The following is an 18,995-nucleotide window of genomic DNA, read 5'->3' as shown; positions in this document are numbered from 1 at the left end:
CTGATCATGAACTAAGCCACTTTCTATGATGTCATAATAATGTATGCCGATTTATCTTTCCATCATGATGTTCATTTGCTGAGAATAGACATATCTATGTATTCATTAACATTTATGCTAAACCATGCATCATTAAATCTATGCATCCACAAAAAGAACACACACAAGCACAATAGGAAACTCTTTGGCTTTCACACAAACCATCTATTTGAATATAGGGTACATAGGGCACTTTTGCGACTCTAATATAATTACCCACCAATGTTAGCAGGTAGTTCTAGGCAGCAACAGTAGGCCCGAGAGGCAGAGAAGTGATGCTATGCTAGTAGAGTGAGGGACTTGATTTATGAATCACCTGATGTAACTAGGTGGCATCGAAGTAACTCTTAACAGAGTTTGTGCCCAAGTATCATGAAGATGAAGCTGGGTAGTATGCAAGGTTCTTGTGTGGGGAAAATTATTTCCACAGATACAATACATTTAGAACCACTTTGAAATACAGCTGTTCTGTTTGTCACTTAGGTTTTCGAAGTTTTAATTTTACACATAAATTGGATAGTTGTCCGACACCTTTTACTCTTGTGCGAAGGAGGAAAATCATTTTTACTCTTGAAATCTGGAGCACTGGGTCTCATGTTCTTTCTTTGCCGTTTCGAGAGGGTCGTCCATCGCCTTTCCATAGACTGCAGACTCCCTTATGGGCTTATTGATCAGTGGGTTTGAAACCCGAGTATTTCAACCAAGCTTGACGCTTCAAAAGAGTACCTTCCGTTAACACTCTGCCAGCCGTCTTAGCTGCATCAAATGAGTTTTTGGGAATATTCAGAGTTACTTGGCATCCTTCTTGCACAATAGCGAGGAGCTGCGATTTAGCCGGTTCAGAACACTCTGCAGTTCGTCCTGGACCAGACCACACTGGACATCACTGAAGCGGGAAAGAAAGGTGTTATTGGCTATTCAGGTACTATAAGCTGTAGAAGATGTTATCCTTTTGCCCAAGGCATAGGGCTTTTTACAGCTCTCGTCAGGAGGAGCCTCATCCGAAGACAAGGGAACACCTGCGAGCTTTCAAGTTGTGGTGACCACCAGGGGATCTGGAATGGAGTGTCCCTGAATATAGAGGGGATCAGAGGGAGCGTGTCGAAAGATTTTCTCATTGCGTTAGTTTACTGCCTGAGTAAGGGAGGGCGCGAGCAAAGAAGCGGCGATACACTACTTCATGGAGTTAAGAAGTAACAGTTTACTTACCTGTAACTGTTCTCCAGCATGGGTCTTGCATGGATTTGCATGCTCATGAATATTCCCCGTCAGGCTGGGAATCCTTGGTAAAGAAAAAAATCAGTTTTAGTTTTGTTTCTGAACTGTCCTTTTACTAATAACCAACCATTGGTCTCTGGGTCATACTGCCTCCAGCCAATGACTGCCCTCTACCTAAGCCCCTCCCCTGGCAGCCATCTTCAGATTTGGTAGCACGTAAAGTGGCAGTAGGAACAAGAGAAGAGCTGCAGAGGGGTTGGAGGGAGGGCTCGCATGTGAATCCATGCCAGACCCATGCTGAAGAACAACAGTTACAGGTAAGTAACCTGTTCCTTCTCCAGCATGGGGTCTGGCATGGATTCACATGCTCATGAATACAAGAATACATAGCAGTACACACATGCACAACCACGGGAGGTGGCAAGGCTCAACATTAAGCATCTCTTACCTCCTCACCAGGCTCACCTTCAAGCGAACAGGTTGCGCAACACTGCTTGGCCGACTCTGGACTCCTCCCTGGAATCCCGGTCGACGCAGTAAAATCTCGTGAAGGTGTGCGTCGACCTCCACGTAGCAGCCCTGAAGATGTCCAGCAGGGGCACACCAGACAGGAACGCCGTGGTAGCAGCAATCACTCTGGTTAAGTGGGCTCTCGGACGTTCGGGCAACGTTCGATTTGCCAACCAGTGACAGTGCATGATGCAGCCGGAGGGCCATCTGGAAATGGAAGCCTTCGAGAGGGCCTTCCCTTGGTTCACAGGTCCAAAGTTCACCAACAGCTGTGATTTCTTCCGAAAACTCTGTGTTGTCCACGTAGAACTTCAGCACTCTAGCCACATCCAGCGAGTGCAAAGTCCTCTTAGCCGGCGATGAAGGCGACGGGAAGAAACCAGGTAAAAGGGCTCTTTAAGATGGAAGTCTGACGGCACCTTGGGCAAGAAGGAGGTTTGCATCCTCAGCACTACCCTCGTCTCTTTGAATGTCAGATATGAAGGTTTACAGGAGAGGGCCTGGATCTCTCCCACTCGTCGTGCAGAGGCGATGGCCACAAGAAACGCTGTCTTCCACGACTGGAACTTCAACGGTGCTGAATGCAGTGGCTCATATGGCAGCCCCATGAGCCTGGTCAGCACCACGTTGAGCTTGAACGCCGGGGCCCCAGCCTTCACCGGAGGGAACGATCAGAACAGTCCTTTCATGTACTCCACCAGGCGATGAGACCATAGAGATGACCGCCCAGGAGTTCTGGTGTAGCGGGAGATAGTCGCCAGATGGATCTTGATGGAGGCATTTGCCATTCCCGCCTTGGCCAGTACGGCAGCACTTGAGGGGCCGTAAACCGCAGAGGGTTGATCTTCTGTGCACGGCACCAGACAGAGAACATCTTCCATTTGTGTCCATAGCACTTGAGAGTCAAGGATGCCCTGGCCATTGTGAGCACCTCCTTTGTGAGAACCTGCAGGAGCCATGCCTGCAGGTTCAGCGATCCTGGGTTGTGGTGGAGGATGGCGCCTCCTTTCCTGGCGAGAAGATCCGTGTCTCTCCTTCCCTGGCGAGAAGATCCACGTCCATTGCTAGTGTGACTGGGGGGGGGGACGCCGACATGTCCAGAAGGTCCGGGAACCAGATCTACCGCAGCCACGCCGATACGAGGATCATCCTGCACTGGGACCATCCTGAGTTGACTGATGAGTCGCAGCAGCAACAGCAACGGTGGGAACGCATACAGGAATAGGCCGTCCAAGGGGAATGAGAAGGCATCTCCCATGCTCCTCGGCTGGGGAAACCTTCTGGCGAACCTCCGGCACTTGGCGTATGTCGCCGTCGCAAATAGGTCGATCCGGGGATTGCCCCATCGTCGGAAAAGGAGATCCATTTGATCCTACTGCAGCTCCTACTCGTGGCACGAGCGCAGCTCCCTGCTGATTGAGTCGGCAATGGTGTTCTTTATTCCTGCCAGATGGAAGGGTACCAGGACCATCCCTTGGGTGACGGCCCAGTGCCACAGATCCTGCGCTTCCTTGGATAGGGCTGGGGATCTGGTGCCCCCCTGCTTCCGGATGTAGAACATCATGGTGGTGGTGTCAGTGAAGATCCTTACCACTTTGCCCTTGAGGGACGGAAGAAAGACCTGAGGGCCCAGAACACGGCTCAGAGCTCCAGGACATTGATGTGTAGTGACTTCTCCTCTGGGAGCCAAAGGCCTCTTGCGTGGAGATCTCTGGTGTGTGCTCCCCATCCCTCCAGGGAGTCATCGGTCGTCACCGTTTCCTGATGTGCTGGGGTTAGATGCGCGCGGGTGCCCCACCACCGGATCGCTTGGCGGAAAGTCTCGTTGAGTGAGAACCTGTCTTCGAAGCTGCCCGCCGCTTGCATCCAACGAGCGTCGAGGAACTCCTGCAGTGGTATCATCCGCAACCTGCATAGGCGCATGAGGTAGATGCACGATGACATCATGCAGAGTAGGGACTTGATGGACCTCACCCTGGCCATGTCCATGGTCAACAGCCGCTGTACCTTGCCCAGGAAAACCTTCGTCCTTTCCTCTGACGGCGAAGCTAATTGCGCCATCGTGTCGTGTCTGGCTCCCAGGAACATGGCGTCTTGAGACAGTACCAAGTGGGATTTCGCGAAGTTCATCAAGAATCCCAGATCTGTGAGCAGTTGGATGGTCTTCGATGTGTGGTCGACGGCGAGTTCTCTTGATTTTTCTCGGATGAGCCAATCGTCCAGGTAGGGCTAGATGTGGATCCCCTGCAGGCACAGCCGTGTCACCACTGGTGCTAGGCACTTGGTGAACACCCTGGGCGCCGACTTCAATCCGAAGGGAAGGGCCTTGAACTAATAGTGTTGCCCTTGGACCACAAATCGTAGGAATTTTCAATGTCCTTTTAGAATGGGGATGTGGCAGTAGGCATCCTCAAAGTCCAGCGACGACAGGAAGTCACCTTCCTCCAGCTGTCCCAGCACGTGCTGGAGGGTGACAATCCAGAATTTCTAGGACTTGATGTACTTGCTTAGACAACGAAGTTCCAGGATGGTTCACCAACTACCAGTCTTCTTCCGGACAAGGAAGTACCGCGAGTACACTCCGGAACCCCGCAGCTTCTTTGGGACGAGTTCTATGGCTCCCTTTCTTAGCATCGCTCGTACCTCCAGAAGTAGTTGTGGGATGTGATTTTCCTTCCTGGCCACGCGTGGAATACGGGGACACCTTCTTTGAAACTCCAGAGTGTGCCCGCGGGCGAGGGCATCTAGCACCCATCGGTCGGTGGAGATGGATTTCCACAAGCTGACAAAATTTGCCAGCCGTCCTCCCACCGGGGTGCTCGGGTGGGGGCCCAGCGCCACGGCCGGTTAAGTCTTGTTTCGGCACGGCCTTGCCGCCGATGAGGAGGAGCGGGCCGCTTGGCGGTACGAGCCGCCGCCGAATCCTTTGAGGCACCTTACTTGCCCCTGGAGCTCAGGAAGGACGGCCGTCGTCGTTGTAGAACACCCAGGGCCCGAGCAGTCTCAGTGTCCGCCTTGATGGCCTGCAGTGACTCGCCCAATGTCTTGCCGAACAGGTTGTTCCCGTCAAAGGGCATGTCCAGAACCCTGGTCTGCACGTCCTGGTGGAAATCGGTGGCATTGAGCCAACTGCGCCAGCAAAGGCAAACGCTGTTGCCCATCTGGCAAAAGCCGGTGTCGGCGATGTCCGTGGCCACTGTAATGTTGTGGTCCGAAGCCACCTCACCTTCCTGTAGGATTTCCAGGGCCTCGGCCCTCTTGTCGTCCGGGAGGAAGTCCAGGAGGGGAGCGATCTTGAACCACAGCTCCCTGTCGTAGCGAGCCATGATCACGAAGGCATTGGCCGCTTTAAGGGTCGTCGCCGCCAATGAGATGACCCATCGTGCCATGGCATCCAGCTTCTTTCCCTCACCGTCCGGGGGGTGAAGGTGAAGTTGAGGCCGTCACCCCCACCGATTTCTTCTTGGACACTGCAGAGACCACTGAATTCGGGGACGGCTGTGCTCTGAAGCACATGGGGCGGAGTCCGGGACCCGGTACTACTTCTCGTACCGGTCTCTTAGCAGGAGCCGTGGACGGGTTCTTAAGGAGTGCCAGCCCCTCGTCCCAGATGTTTGTCCAGTAAAGTGACTGAGGACAGTCTTCATCTTGGCCTCCAGTCGTTGGTAGAGGAAGCCCTCCTTCTGTTCTTCGGGGCAGAGCTGGAAGAGCTCAGATGCCCTGGCAATCATGGCGTGGAAGGAGGCAATTTCGTCTGGGGCGGGGTCCTAGCGAGGTGTGGTGATGGGAGGTCCATACTGTCGTCACCACTGTCGTCTGTCCCCGTCGCCTCCGTCTCCGTTCCCGTCTCATCCCTCGGAGGAGGGGATGGGAGTGAAGGCTGGAAGGGGGAAGGAGGATGAACTCATCTCCGCTTGTTAGGTGGGCTCCGCCAAAGGTCCAGGCTCTGCAGGGTCGTCGGTGGGGGTAAGGGCATCCTTGTCCTTATCTCCGTACACAGGGCCTGTATGGCCATCAAGATAGCTCCTGAATTATCTTACTGGTACAGGCACCGGCTGCAACGGAACCGACGGCTTGGGCGTGGGGCCCTCCGCGACCTCATCTTCCTCGTCGGCTCCCCCGTTGCTCTCTTCGTCGGCCTCGTCAGGATCCGTCCCGTGGGCCCTGGATTCCTCAGACTTCTTGTCTCGAATCCTTTGCTAGCCAACTCATCCTCAGAGGTAGTATCCGTGTCCGTCCCCCTTTTTCCTGCTGGGGTTTCACTGGGGTCTTCTTGATAGGCAGAAAACAAGATTCCCTACGGGGTGGTAGGGAAACTCTAGCCCCTGAAGCCGTCTCCACTGGGGAAGCCTCCGTAGGTTTCGCCAGGGCCGCCACGACTCCTTCAATCGAAGCCTTAGCCGGGTGAATCGGGGCTTTCACGAACTTGGGCGTGCCCGAGGCCTTCACCTGGGGGGCGGGGGGAGGGTTGTCGCCTCACTCCCCCTCGGTTGTCTCCGTCGGGATCGACGGGGCTTCTCCCGAAGCTTACCCGGGCTCTCAGACTTCCTCTTCACGAGCCAGAGCGTTGGCTCGTGGTTGATGGCGTTGGTGATACTGCGCTCTGCCTGGCAGCCGAGGAGCCTGACCGATCGGCGCTTTGCCTTTTGTTGGGCCCTCATCGCCGGAGCACCCTCAAAGGTCTTAGAAGACCGCTCGGATTTCTTCTTCTCACCTGCTGCTTTTTCTTTACCGAGGATTCCCAGCCTGACGACGGGGAATATTCATGAGCATGTGAATCCATGCCAGACCCCATGCTGGAGAAAGGGGAACCACTGACTGACTTATCTTTTCTTTTAGGATGTCTTCCACAAAGTCGAAATCAGACACGCCTCATGGGTGATGATTTTGAAATGGTCCTCTGCCTTCTTAAGAATATTATTAATGAGCAGCTGGTAGTCAATAGGGGAAGATCCCTGGGCAGTGTGACAGGCACGGCATCTAGAAAAATATTGTCAGGCTCTGACTCGTGAGCAGCGGTAGTGGACCAAACCCCCATGGTCATCTGTATTGATCCATGCGTCTGGGAACTGGGAGGCAGGATCTTGGGATACTTTATCCTGGTCTGGGACATAGAAGAATTCGTCATACTGATCATCCTGAAAAATATCCCGAAGGGGTCAGCCATTTTATGAACAGGAGAGAGAGGAAAACGGGACGGAAGTCTAGGAGACTTGCAGGGTCTATGGTCATCCTCAAAGGAGTGAGTCATCTTACTAGTATCATCAAACCTGTCTGAGAAATCAATAACATAGACCTTGTCCATAGATTCCTCAAACCGTGCCATAGTCCAGGAACCTGTAATTGGAACTCGAGGGAGCGGAAAAGCAAGCTTTTTCTGAATAGGACCCTTTTGACCTTGTAAGGACAGAATGGAGAAGAGGCCTGGCCATAACCCTGAGGTAAACCAGGCGTGTCTGGGGACCACAACCATGTGAATCTGACGAGGAAGTGCCTTGGGCAACTTTTCCCTTAATTTATGGTGCGTTTTACTTAGGATTGCGCATTGCGACGTATCTTTCTACGGGTCTGAAACAGGCGTGGAAACTTTAGGGGGCGCTCCCTGAATAGATGAAGACTTAGAACAATACACCAAATGCAGAGGCGGAGGCACAGAGGCGCAGAGGGTCGAGAAACGAAAGGTTCAACAGGCTCCGCCAACGATTTAGACAGGTGTGCCAGTGGCTTCTTTGACAGTACCATCAAGGGATGCGAAGGAGTTGGGTGCTTAGCCTTGCTGGTGTAAGTGTGTGGGCCTCTGTCGCGAGTGGGTGGTTTCCCCGTAGCAGTGCGTTTTGCATGCCTTCTGTTACGCTCACCTGGTATCCACAGGGACACCACCCTGCCCTGGTTGGATGATTTGCACTCTCGAACCCTCTCCCGGTCCCTTGGTAAGGCCCCTGGTTAAAGATGGGTCTGCAATATAGGAGAGCTGGATTCAATACCAGATTGTCTTTATGTTTTCCCACCTCCCTTGGGCCTTCTCCTCACCTTAATATTTTATGAGGTGGATTCTCCGTCCTGCTCCTCGTGGCAGGGGCGCGTAGATGTGGGGTGCGAGCCGCCCCCAAGTTACTTTACTGGTGCAAGCCCCCCTGTGGGAATCCAGGCCTGCTGCGATTCCGTAGGTTTGCTGCTTTACAGTCTTTATATGCAGTTCTTATGTTCCTCTTAGTTTGAATAATAATGTCTTGCTTCTTTCCTTGTACATAGGAAAAGCTATTTTGGTGTCATCCAGTTTGAAGATGAGCATGGGCCGGTAGGCGAAAGCGCGGTGTGCGCAATGCTGTCTGGTGAGTAATGCGCGTCGCTGTTTCGCCCTTTATATTGCTAACCTGTGTCTTTTCTCTCCTTGCAGGTTGCGATGTTCCTCGCTGAGCGCCGAAATGTTCCAGCAATCGTTCTGACCAGGAGACGACTACCCATGTAAGAATTGTGTGGCTTTCATCATTCGGGAGGAAACGCGAGTAAACACTAATGCTGTCTTTCTTTCTCCTCTTTCCAGGTTATGGTATTCCAGGATGCATGCGGTGCCGGATGATGGAGTTCGAACCTTCAGGTGAGTGGAACTGAAGTCAGCGATGGCTTGAAGACAGGATACTGTTCCAGGTAAGTTTCGTAGTGTTCTTTCTCTCTGCAGGTCCTTGGTTTCAGGTAAGCTGGCAGCAAAGAACTGGACACGGTGAGCATTCCGCTGCCCACAGCAGAATAACGCAAAGCATGTTGTGCTGTTTGGGTGTGGTTTAAATAGTCTCAGGTAAAGTAGTCCAGGATTGACTCCAAGAGGGTCTTGGATGAGGTTTTAAGGCCTTTGACCTGTCCCTAACTGGAAGGCTGACTTGCCAGTGAGGGCCAGGGGCAAGGGTCATGACACCTACTGGGGCTGGGGCAGGCATGCAGGAGTCGGCAGACTGCAACAATGTCTTCAACCTTCGAATTGAAGCAGTGGCTGATGGAGGGGTCCTCGTCCGATGCGACAGTAACAGTGACAGTGAAGGAATAGGATTTGTACTGCATGGCGTAGGACGCCCATCACTTCAGGTGCCTTTCTTGAAGTGTGTTAGGCTTAAAGAGTAGACAGGCCTTGCAGCGCTGCTCGTCGTGGCCATGAGGTACGCAGTAATCACACTCCATATGACGAAACTAAACAGGAAGGGCAATATTTAAATGGAGTTTGCTCCATGATTAAGTAGAAAAATAGGAGCCAGATAAGGGAAATTTGAGGGCATAACAAGAAAAGGTGAGTAATGTTGAGAAGAAAGGCTCACACTCTGCCTGTGTTGGGCCGAAGCCTGATGGTGAAGGCCACTGCCAGTTGTCGAGAATTCAGCCAGAGATGAAGACTGGAAACAGGAAACAGCTGTCGAGTCAAATCGTCGAAGACAAGATTATATATATGTATACAATGTGGGGGACCTCGGCACGTGAGGTATTAGGACAGTTTTTCTAAAGTCCACCTAAGGGATTTATCAAACTATACCCGAGGCAATACAGAAACTCCACTCTTACTAGAAGACTATACCACCCGAGATATTTGGTAACAATGACAGAGCAGCCAGGCTCATCTTAGAAAGGGCTGTAGATAGGTACAAGGAAATTCTAGCATACATATGGTCCAAAGAAACATTGATACACTTAGGTATTGTAAAAATAATGGTTCATTTTATATACATGTAGGAAAAGATACATCTAAGGTAAGTACTAGGTCATAATTCATCAACAATTATTAAATAAACACCACAATACTATGGTATGCAAACCAAACTATAACCTTCTTTAGAGCAGCAATATGCAGTTCAAGTTGAGTAATAACCTAATGATACACATTTAGAATGGCAACAGCTATTCAAGGCGAGTAAACCCTATTGGTAAGCTTTTACACTCAGTTTCAGAAGAATTAAACAATACCAACTCAATTACTTTCTAGAAGGGTGAAACACAATTAAGAGATAAGTAAATAACCTATTATACTTTTCAGAGGGGCAACAAGCAATTGAAAGTTAAGAACCTTCAGGACACTATGTAAGTTATTCAGTTTAGGAATCAAAGTTACACACTACGACATGTAACACAGCAACAACATTGTAACACACATTTGATCTTTTCAAGACACAGGCTTATACTTATAAGGTCCTTCCCCATTTGCAGGCTTGAGTTATCGCAGAGGCAGAAGAGGGACCCTAGTGGTCTACGAGCCAACAGTAGGCAGGCCAGGATGAGGCTCAGATGCAGGGAAGTTGGAGTTGCAGAGGATATCTCCTTCCGCAAGAAAGTACAGACTTCAAAGTTAGCAGAACGTGTTCAGTGACTTCGTAGAAGGCTCCCTCAATGAGTTCCAGCATTAGGCCTGGGTGAACGGTATGGGCTAGCTCCAAAACACGCAAATCACCCACTCAGACAAACAGGAATGACAAAGTAAGTATTGCCCACGACAACACAGTACCTTAGGAGAGACGAGAAGACGGATGCCTTCATGCTGCAGCCGCTCAAGACACGGTCCCTGGATTCTTGGTCTGGTGATGAAGGAACAGACACTGGATGTCAACTTGCAGCAGCAGTCGACAGAAGAGGCTCCCAACAAAGGAGTCTTCAATGCTTCTCGCGGCTCTCTGGTTTTGGCGTCCTTTTACAGGACCCATTGAAGAACGGATACTGCTGGATGGAGTCTCTTCACTCTCTCAGTCCAGCACTCCAGTGAGGGGACTTCAGGGATTCAAATCGTCTCTGAAGGTACAGCAGGAGTCCACCAAAGTTTCAGCACAAATCAGATTTTGGAAGATGATGCACAGCACTCCGGCTCAAGGTCCCTTGGTATTGGCCTTTTGCAGCCAAGCAAGGTTGCAGCACATTGAGGGATAGCTCATTTTGCAGGTCGTCTCAAGACTAGTGAGTCTCACAAGCCTCTGGGTAGGAGTAGCCATTTCCAGGACCCCCAGGTCACTTGGAAGGGAGGGTCAGAACAGGCTCTAATTACACAGCAGGCTCTCTGGTAGCTGGAATCAGTTACAGCTGTCTTTTCTTCATCTTCCTCTTTGGATTCAGCTCCAGTGGTTTGACTGGTCTTCAGCTTCCAGAATCTGACTAATCTATGAACCCACACACAACTTCTGCAAACTCTCCCTGCAGTTTACAGAAAGGGGTGGGTGGCTGTCCAATCAGGACAGTCGACTCCCCCAGTAGGAATGGTTTCCTTTCAGACACACCAGAAGAAAAAAGGCTGCAACAGACTCCTCCTTTGCTTTCTGCCTTCACAAATACTCTAGAGCCTAGGTGGGAAACACAAAACTGTTACTAGGTTAGTGAGAAAGGGGATACTATGCATCTCCCCCAGCACTCCACATAAGGTGAGATGTGTTGGTCTCGCATATAAAATTTAAAGGGGATGGAAATCCCTCTCTATCCTTGGGAATAGTAGTTCACCCAAGGCACATTAATTATTTTATTCTTTTATTGGTTTGTAACAAACCTTTGAAATTTCACAAATCCATATAGAAAATAAAAAACAAAAATCCATGATCTATTACATTCCTTACACATCTAAAACATATTCCACTTCCATGCATTCACCTAAAAACATTTGAAATTAATAACACATAGATAAGCTCAAACCATATGACCCCTCAGCATTCCTTCTCGGGATCCTTGTCCATGTCCATATTCAAGACGACTTCTATACATTTCATGGCTACCAAAATCAGACTCGGGTTATCCCCAATTAACAGCCTATCCCACCACTCTATGCCTACAAATAATTTACCTCCAAGTATCTAGTTTTCAAGCCCACAAGCTCCCTACATACCATCAGGTGACAGTGATTCTATTCAATCCTTTACCCCACAAAACCTACATATCGGTGGCTCCCTCGGGCTTCGTTTCCAGACTTGCAATACTGCAACCGTTGGCAAAATATTCAAACACAATCTCATAAATAAACCTCGATAGTAGGGGGGGGAGGGGCGGAAATTTGGCTAGGAAACAAAGGCACTTGATTAAGAGCTCGCCTTTCACATGTATACACTAAAGTTAGCATGTATCTTGTTTCCTGTGTCTTTATCCAGTCCTGATCTTTGAATTTTCTTTTTAAACCTCTACGGGTTCATTTTCAGCATTTCAGAGGCATTTATAGATTCCAACCAAGTCGTACACCCCTTTCTCCAATCTACTATGCACATAAGCAGTAAAGCTTTCCAAAAATATCAGCTTTGAATGCATCATTGCCAGAAGAGTTGCCTGGTCTTTCAACGTGTCATTAAGAGAATAGAATTTAGAAAAATAGAGCCATTGGAATTGTTAAGGCCGTCATTACATTATTTTGCAATTTTACAACAGCTGCAGCTGACAGATGGGCCTCATTCAAGATTTGCTGTGCTTAAAACAGAATAATTTCCAGACTCACTCATCGGAGTAGGCGTGAGCGTATTACGTGAGCATACACTTTTCTTCCCCTCCCTGTGGACGCTTTCAACATGGGTTTCCCAGTAGCCCAAATTATACAGATGGCAGCCCTCGCAATCAACCAGGTCTTTTGCCGGTCCCATTGCAGGCTGCATCTCATGGCATTCGCACAGGTGTGCTAATCCCGGGTTTTGATAATAATTTTGATTTCCCACTTTCGCTTTCACCGTTACTGGGGCCATCAATCCTGAAGCCCTTAGGTTTCTTCTACTTAACCAGGTGCGTTTTTACCTCTGCAATGTCTCGGGATAAACGCTCTGCCAAGGCAGAGCGTTGGCCCTCAAGGTTCTCCAGCATTAGCGAGGATTCCGTCTGAGGGCTACTAGGGTACTGTGGGTCCACGACAGCAATTGGTCCGACCGGGTAGCTGGGTAGCTAGGTATGGCAAATAGAGTTTCTAGCGAAGTGCATTCATTCACATGGTACTGCTTGCACTAAAGCTGGCTCACCAACAGCTTGGGTAGTGGAAACATCCACCGTTGGGGCAGATACATTTCACCTCCCCCCAACAAGCCTCTGATGCCTCAGGAGGCTCCACAGTCTACTGCTGCATCTCAGATTGATTGGATAAGCTTTGCACACTGCTCCCAAGGGTTTCTAATGAGTCGTTTGAGTTACGGGCAAGCATAGCAGCCAGAATCATACCCCCCCAGGCTCTCTTCAATCCTCCCTCGCCAATTTTGCATTTCCATAGATACCGGACATTCGACAGGCAATTCAACAGACAGTTCAACAGACAGTTCAGCCACAGGTCTTTTAGGTTCTGTTGTCCCACCAGTATTAGGAACCGTTTCCGTTACATAGATTGTCAATTGTTCAATTGGGGTTGAGGGGCACTAACCTCTGCAAGCTGGGTTGGGCTAAGCACAACTCATGCAGACGCCACTATTGTTACTGCGTACACGGCCCGCTGGGCGGCATCAGGATTCCCGGCAGCAAGCAAAACGTAAGAAAATATACGCGTTTAAGCCTTACCGACTCACAAAGCAGCCGCTTTCCATGCAAACTCACAAGGACCACAGAAGACCACTCATCTCCCCCGCGCAGCAATGTGGACACTGCAATAAGGCACCTCCTCCTTTCACTTTGCAGGGAAAAAGAGACTCTCGCCACAGACGACCACTCATCTCTCCACTCCGTACATTAAAGAGAAAGTAATAATGGGAGCCCATGGGGCAAACCAGCAACACTGCCCATAAGGTGCAGTGTGCTGCCATAGGTAAATGCATTCAGTCCAAAGGTTATAGAGATCTATAAATCCAAACATACACTACTGTAACACTTCATGTACTTACAATAGGAGAAATGCCGTCAGGCCTTGTATGCTAGTTTTTCTGTCAGATCATTCGGAAACTCTAAGGCCTAAGAATTAATACTGTATTCCCTTGTTCCCTTGCGCCTTGATGCACTCCACCTGTGTATGAGCGCTAAATAAACTATTATTTATTATGGAGAGACCTACTAAAATGTGCCCATAAAAAAAGAAAAAGGATTAGAGGGGGAAAAAGATTCCCATTCTCCCAGGAACAAGGAAAAACAAAATGTTCTGGGGTTGACACAGGTAAGGAAGATTTATCATAGAAATGAAAAATATTACCCAACAGGGATCATGGGTACACTACACATTAGGGATAGTGTTACGGACACGCCCAGGTTGACATCCCTTTTTCGATCTTTAAAAAAAAAAAAAAGATGCAATACTCCGCAATTACCACTAGATGTTGGACTATATGCACAGCATGTGATTCTAAGCAGATTCACAAGAATCCGAAACAGGTTTATGGAATCAAGCTGCACAACTCACTGATGATAAATGAAGCCAACACATTTCTGGAGTTGATTGTATGCCCGTGTGGGGGGGGCATGACCTAGCAGGCCATCTGGACTGCTCCATCCGGCATCAGAAACAAAACTAATGCCTGGTCCTCTTCTGTAATGGCACAGAAAATTTAATAAACAATAAAATGGTGACTCAGAGCAACAGCAGTAGTTCTGATTAATCCAAAGATTTCCCTTTATCACTTTTTGGTGTATAATGGGAACATGCATAACAAGTAATCATCATTAGTGAGGTCTCATCTTAATATTGTGCTCAATTCTGGAGGCACTCACAGAAAAGGTCAGGAGTGATGGAAATGACACTGGATGCAGGATGACGCATTAAGGGGGAGATCTATTTTAGCAACTTCCCCACCCCCCAAGCTTTTTGCTTTTGTTTTTGTACCTGTCTTGATATTACAGGGAAGTGAAGTCTTCAGCTTCACTGGCCTGGCCTTTTACTAATTGTGTTATGGGGAAAATGATCAGTCCTTCAGAATATCAGTACTGTGAAACTAAGTTTCACTTTTTGTAACTTTTTAACATTGCACACAACATCTTACAATGCAGTGCAATAGGGATACTTTTGTTTCACCCTAGCTTTTTACACTTCGGATTTTTGGTTACTTTTATATGTGCCTAGAGACACGCTGGTGGCAGCAATCATATTGTTACCATTTTATTTCTAGTCTGCACGTCGCGTTTATCGCGTATGGCTCCTAAATGTGACAAGTGCCCCAAAATGGCCAAGCCATAAGACTTTTGATTGTTAATTGAACAGATTGTTGTTTGGCCTTCTGCCTGCCTTGCCAAGTCAGTAAATCCCATATACGGTCATGAACTTGTCTGCAACAGCTGCTGCTTTCGCAGGCTATTGATGCCTTTGTGTGTGCATGGCTCAAGAAGTGGGCGGGACCGTCAGGTCCCATTCAACTTTCCTGAATCAGGAGAGTCTAGGTGTGGAGCATGAGTGAAACCAATAGTTGCCCCTCATTGGACAACTACCTGCTGTTTGAATGGTGCAGATCCTTAACATTGGTGGGCTTGTACTATCTTCCAGGCTGGATTTTGGAAAAGAAGGGGACTCCTGCAGCCATTTCTTCAGATCAGCGTTGGAGCCAAGAATCCTGTGTAGAAGAACAGACGACTGAAGATCCGAAGAAGAGTTCTGAAGAGGCCCAGCATCCATTCCTGCGTCTGGCCTGGTGAAGCCCTGTTGGATTACCTGATCTGCAAAGGCCCTTTGCAGTGCTTGCAACCCTGAGCTGATCGGACCAACCAGTCTCAAAGTGTTTGAGGATCCAGCCGTCCTGAGCCTTGGAAGGTGTCCCTGGACCACCAGGTGTACTGATCAGCTCTCCACTGGGCTACCATGCTAGAACCATTGGCGTTCCACATATGCAGCTAGAACTTTGGTGGTTGCCAGCTTGTGGTGTAAGCCGCCTTCCTGCCGAATTGCAGCCTCCCAGCTTCAAGGGAACCTGCTCTGGAAAGTCTTAATTCAACCGCAACTGGAATGGCGCCTGCTGTTTGTGTGCGGTGGGCATCACTGGAACTCTCCTTCTCTCCCCTCCTGTGAAGTGTCCTGAAGAGGTCTGCATCAGTGCTTTCTGCATTTCTCCATCGGGCATTTCTTCATTTCGCCAGAGTGCAACCACGCATTGCACTCTGCTCCTGGGCAACTCTCACTAAAACCAATGGAGGGAAACCAACATCCAGCGACCCATCCAATCCTCTGGGAAAATCGTAGTCATGGGGTAGGTAAAAGCAAAGCATTTGTCTCCCCCAACCCCCACAGGATAGCAACGAGAATAAGTCTCTTTCTATCGTTCCATTCCACTTCTTCTTGGTCGCTGCACCTGAGCAGTGAAACCTGAAAGCTAAGACGACATTTTACTTACCAGTACCTTTGTTGCATCTCTTCTCATGAACAATCACCAACACAAGTACTTTACCTGTACCAGACAGATTCTGGGGAGATGAAATGTGACTTTTGGGCAGAAGGCCCCACTCTTCATAGAGATTGGACTTCTGAAGCTATGGCATATTTCTTGCAACTTGGCCCCATCTTACTGCATCACTTACTTACCTTCCTTTATCGATTTAAGTCATTTAATACATTTTAAGAACCTATTGTGATTGCAAATATATTTATTATTGAGTATTTTGTGCGATAGTATTAACTGCTTTTTTCATTGTTTAGTGTCTGTTTGAGGTCTAGAATACTGTATTTTTATACATTCCTGTCTAAATTGATTTATTGTGTGCTTCACCGAGTAGACTCATTTTGGACCCCTGACCCCACTCACACTGTCCTGAGAATAGCCTTGACTGCTCTCCATTGCTACCATGATTGGGATTTGGCTAACCTCTCGAGTTCCCCCGTTCACTGTAACTAGGGTTTCCTTCTAAAAACTGTCCACCAGGCCAGATTCTAGAAATTCATTTAAACAGCAGTCATTGCACAGAATCCAGTACAAGATTTTTGTTTTTCTGGTGCTAGGCCTCATGGATCAATGGGGAAACCAATGTTTTAGCAAATGGGTTACGTTGCTTTTTTTTTAACATGTCACATGCACATGTTTGTCCACATCATAGATGAAAATAGATTTGCCCACTATAACTTTAATTTCATCAATTATTTCCAGTTCAATTCACATACACACAGTTCAGTAACTTATTGAATCAGTCCACAACATAAAATAAGGCATTGAAATGTGCAGGTTAATTTGGTCAGCCAGAGAGCCATTTGTAGGCGCTGATCACCTGACAACACTGATGGAGACAACTATTCACCAATTGCAATATAAGTGGTCAGTATGTATACTAGGATTTCATGTACTTGCCTTTGGTTGTACAGTTGTATTTATTTTCACAGACCTAATGTTACCAGGACTAGAATTAGCCCAAACTCCATATTGTGTATGATCTGAAGAACTTTCTTTTTCTTTCTTCTTCAAAGCAACCTGTGCATCTAAAGGATAAAAAGAAAAATATTACAACGTTCAAAATAATCAAAAATGTGGATGAGAAAACATTTTGAAATGCAGGAACCACGAGTGGGTTGTACTGATCTCAATTTGGAAGGAGCAATGTATTTACAACAACTTGTAAAACAATCTATAGTGGCATTCTAAAGCGGGAACGTATGACTTCCATGCGTGCCCTATTGGCAACATACAGCCAAAAACCTTGCTTAAAGGTTCCACTTGCATAAAGCCCCAATGTTATAAAGCTCTGCCAATTCTGTGAAAGACCTTTGTAAGATCCTAGGAAGGTTGATCATTGTGCAAGGTCATCGATGCTGAAGAAGTGTTAGGCTTGGGATTGAAGACTGAAGGATCATTTCCTGGTTAAGTGAAGACTAGGTTGGCTCTGCTGGGATTGGAACCTGCGAAATGCAGATTACACAGGTCTCATCAGCGAGCGCTCAACATGATAAGATATCGAAGTACAGACGGTAAAATAGCTCAACAGCTGTGTGTACTCAAAGCTTGACACCTATTCACCTAGCTGAAGAAAGAAGTCTTCCAAGTAAGAAGTTCCAATTTACAAGAGGCAATAATATCAAAAGGCTATGCATAGTTGCATATGACCTCACTGGGGAATCAGATCCACGAAAGGTGGGTGTAAATGAAGGAGACTGGATGTGTAACGTCCTACCTGGTGGCCAACCATCGGGGACGTCTGGACACTGATGCCTGATGCTCGTGCCAACCTCCCAACACGGGAATGCTCCACACTCGACTGAAATGCGAGGGCACAGCTAGCAGGGAGCGTCCAATGAAGGGAGGGGATGCAATGGGGTGGGGGTGGAATTTTGTTGTCTCCCCTGTAATCTCTGAATAGCATTGCCATTTTATGGGTGCTCTAGGACCCTCCTGCCGTCTGCGTAGTCATTCTTCCGGATCTAGGAAATAGAGCGAGACCCTAGTTAAAAATTGAGTGCGTCCCTTTACTCACCCACAACACAGCAACCGATCCTTGTCCTCTATTGTGTTGTGTACCTGCTTTGATGGAGGCTCTATCCTTCCTCTCTGTGGAGAGGCAAATCCTCTGACACGACCCCAGGTCTCAGCCAGCAACAACCTGGAAACAGTTCAGGGGGCTCAAAGAAGTAGCTGAAATAATCTGCACTCCGTTGAAGAGGACTTAAGCTTCAAGTCTCAAAGGGGTTAACAGCACACAAAATCCATGTCTGCTCATCAGTAGGTTGTGGTTGGCAAATGTATCAATATCTTACCACTCCTTACATTAATGCTCTGTTTCTTTTCTGTCTTTTTCTATGCGTCATATGCACCTGGGAGAATGCGGACTGAGCTGCAGCGGCAAGGAGCTCTCTCCTAGAGGTATACCAAGTTCAGTATCACTGAGAAGTGGGCTATGCCCAAGAATGATACGGGCAAGGCAGCTCTACACCAACACTTTCTTTTTGTTGCAAAGGGTTTGCGGGACACTATGAGGGGAGAGCTCTGCCAGAAAGGAGAACCCAGAGACTAACCAGTAGGTTCTGGTCTTCCTCTCGCGGCCCTCTTCATCTTCCTCCGTTTCTTCTTTGCTTTCTTCTTGGCTGTCCTCAGGGCCTTCTTTCTCTCCCTCTTTCTTCTGGACACGGGAGGGAGGGTCAGCTGATTCCAAACAGGCTTCCTTGAATGTCTAGCACGTGGTGTTGGGTGTGGGGGCTTTAAATAGACTCCCATCCATCACGTGAGATTCCCGAAATCTCGCAGGATTTCCTCCAGCGATCTCAGACGTCCACACAGAGAATGGGTGTTGCCTGGCCCCTGCCTTACCTCCACTGTCAGACTACAGGTGCCCCTTCCTACCTCAAACATGCTCCCTGTGCCTTCTGTTTGTCCCATGGTGGCCATGGGATGAAGTTTCATTTAACAACCTCATTCTTTAAGGAGTGTTAA

General features: G+C 48.4%; 1 protein-coding gene across 1 annotated transcript in view; it reads right to left on the bottom strand.

Moving 5' to 3' along the window:
* CCDC66 (coiled-coil domain containing 66) overlaps positions 1 to 18,995 on the bottom strand; it is a 561,787-nt gene that overhangs the window by 303,331 nt on the left and 239,461 nt on the right. The window contains exon 7 of the mRNA XM_069643663.1: positions 16,926 to 17,053. Coding sequence (XP_069499764.1) covers positions 16,926 to 17,053 — 128 coding nt within the window. The remainder of the gene's footprint in view (positions 1 to 16,925; positions 17,054 to 18,995) is intronic.

The sequence above is a fragment of the Ambystoma mexicanum genome, chromosome 2p, assembly GCF_040938575.1.
Source record: "Ambystoma mexicanum isolate Mex_15411 chromosome 2p, UKY_AmexF1_1, whole genome shotgun sequence".
Taxonomy (NCBI): Eukaryota; Metazoa; Chordata; class Amphibia; order Caudata; family Ambystomatidae; genus Ambystoma; species Ambystoma mexicanum.
This window is presented reverse-complemented; position numbering and strand designations above follow the sequence as displayed.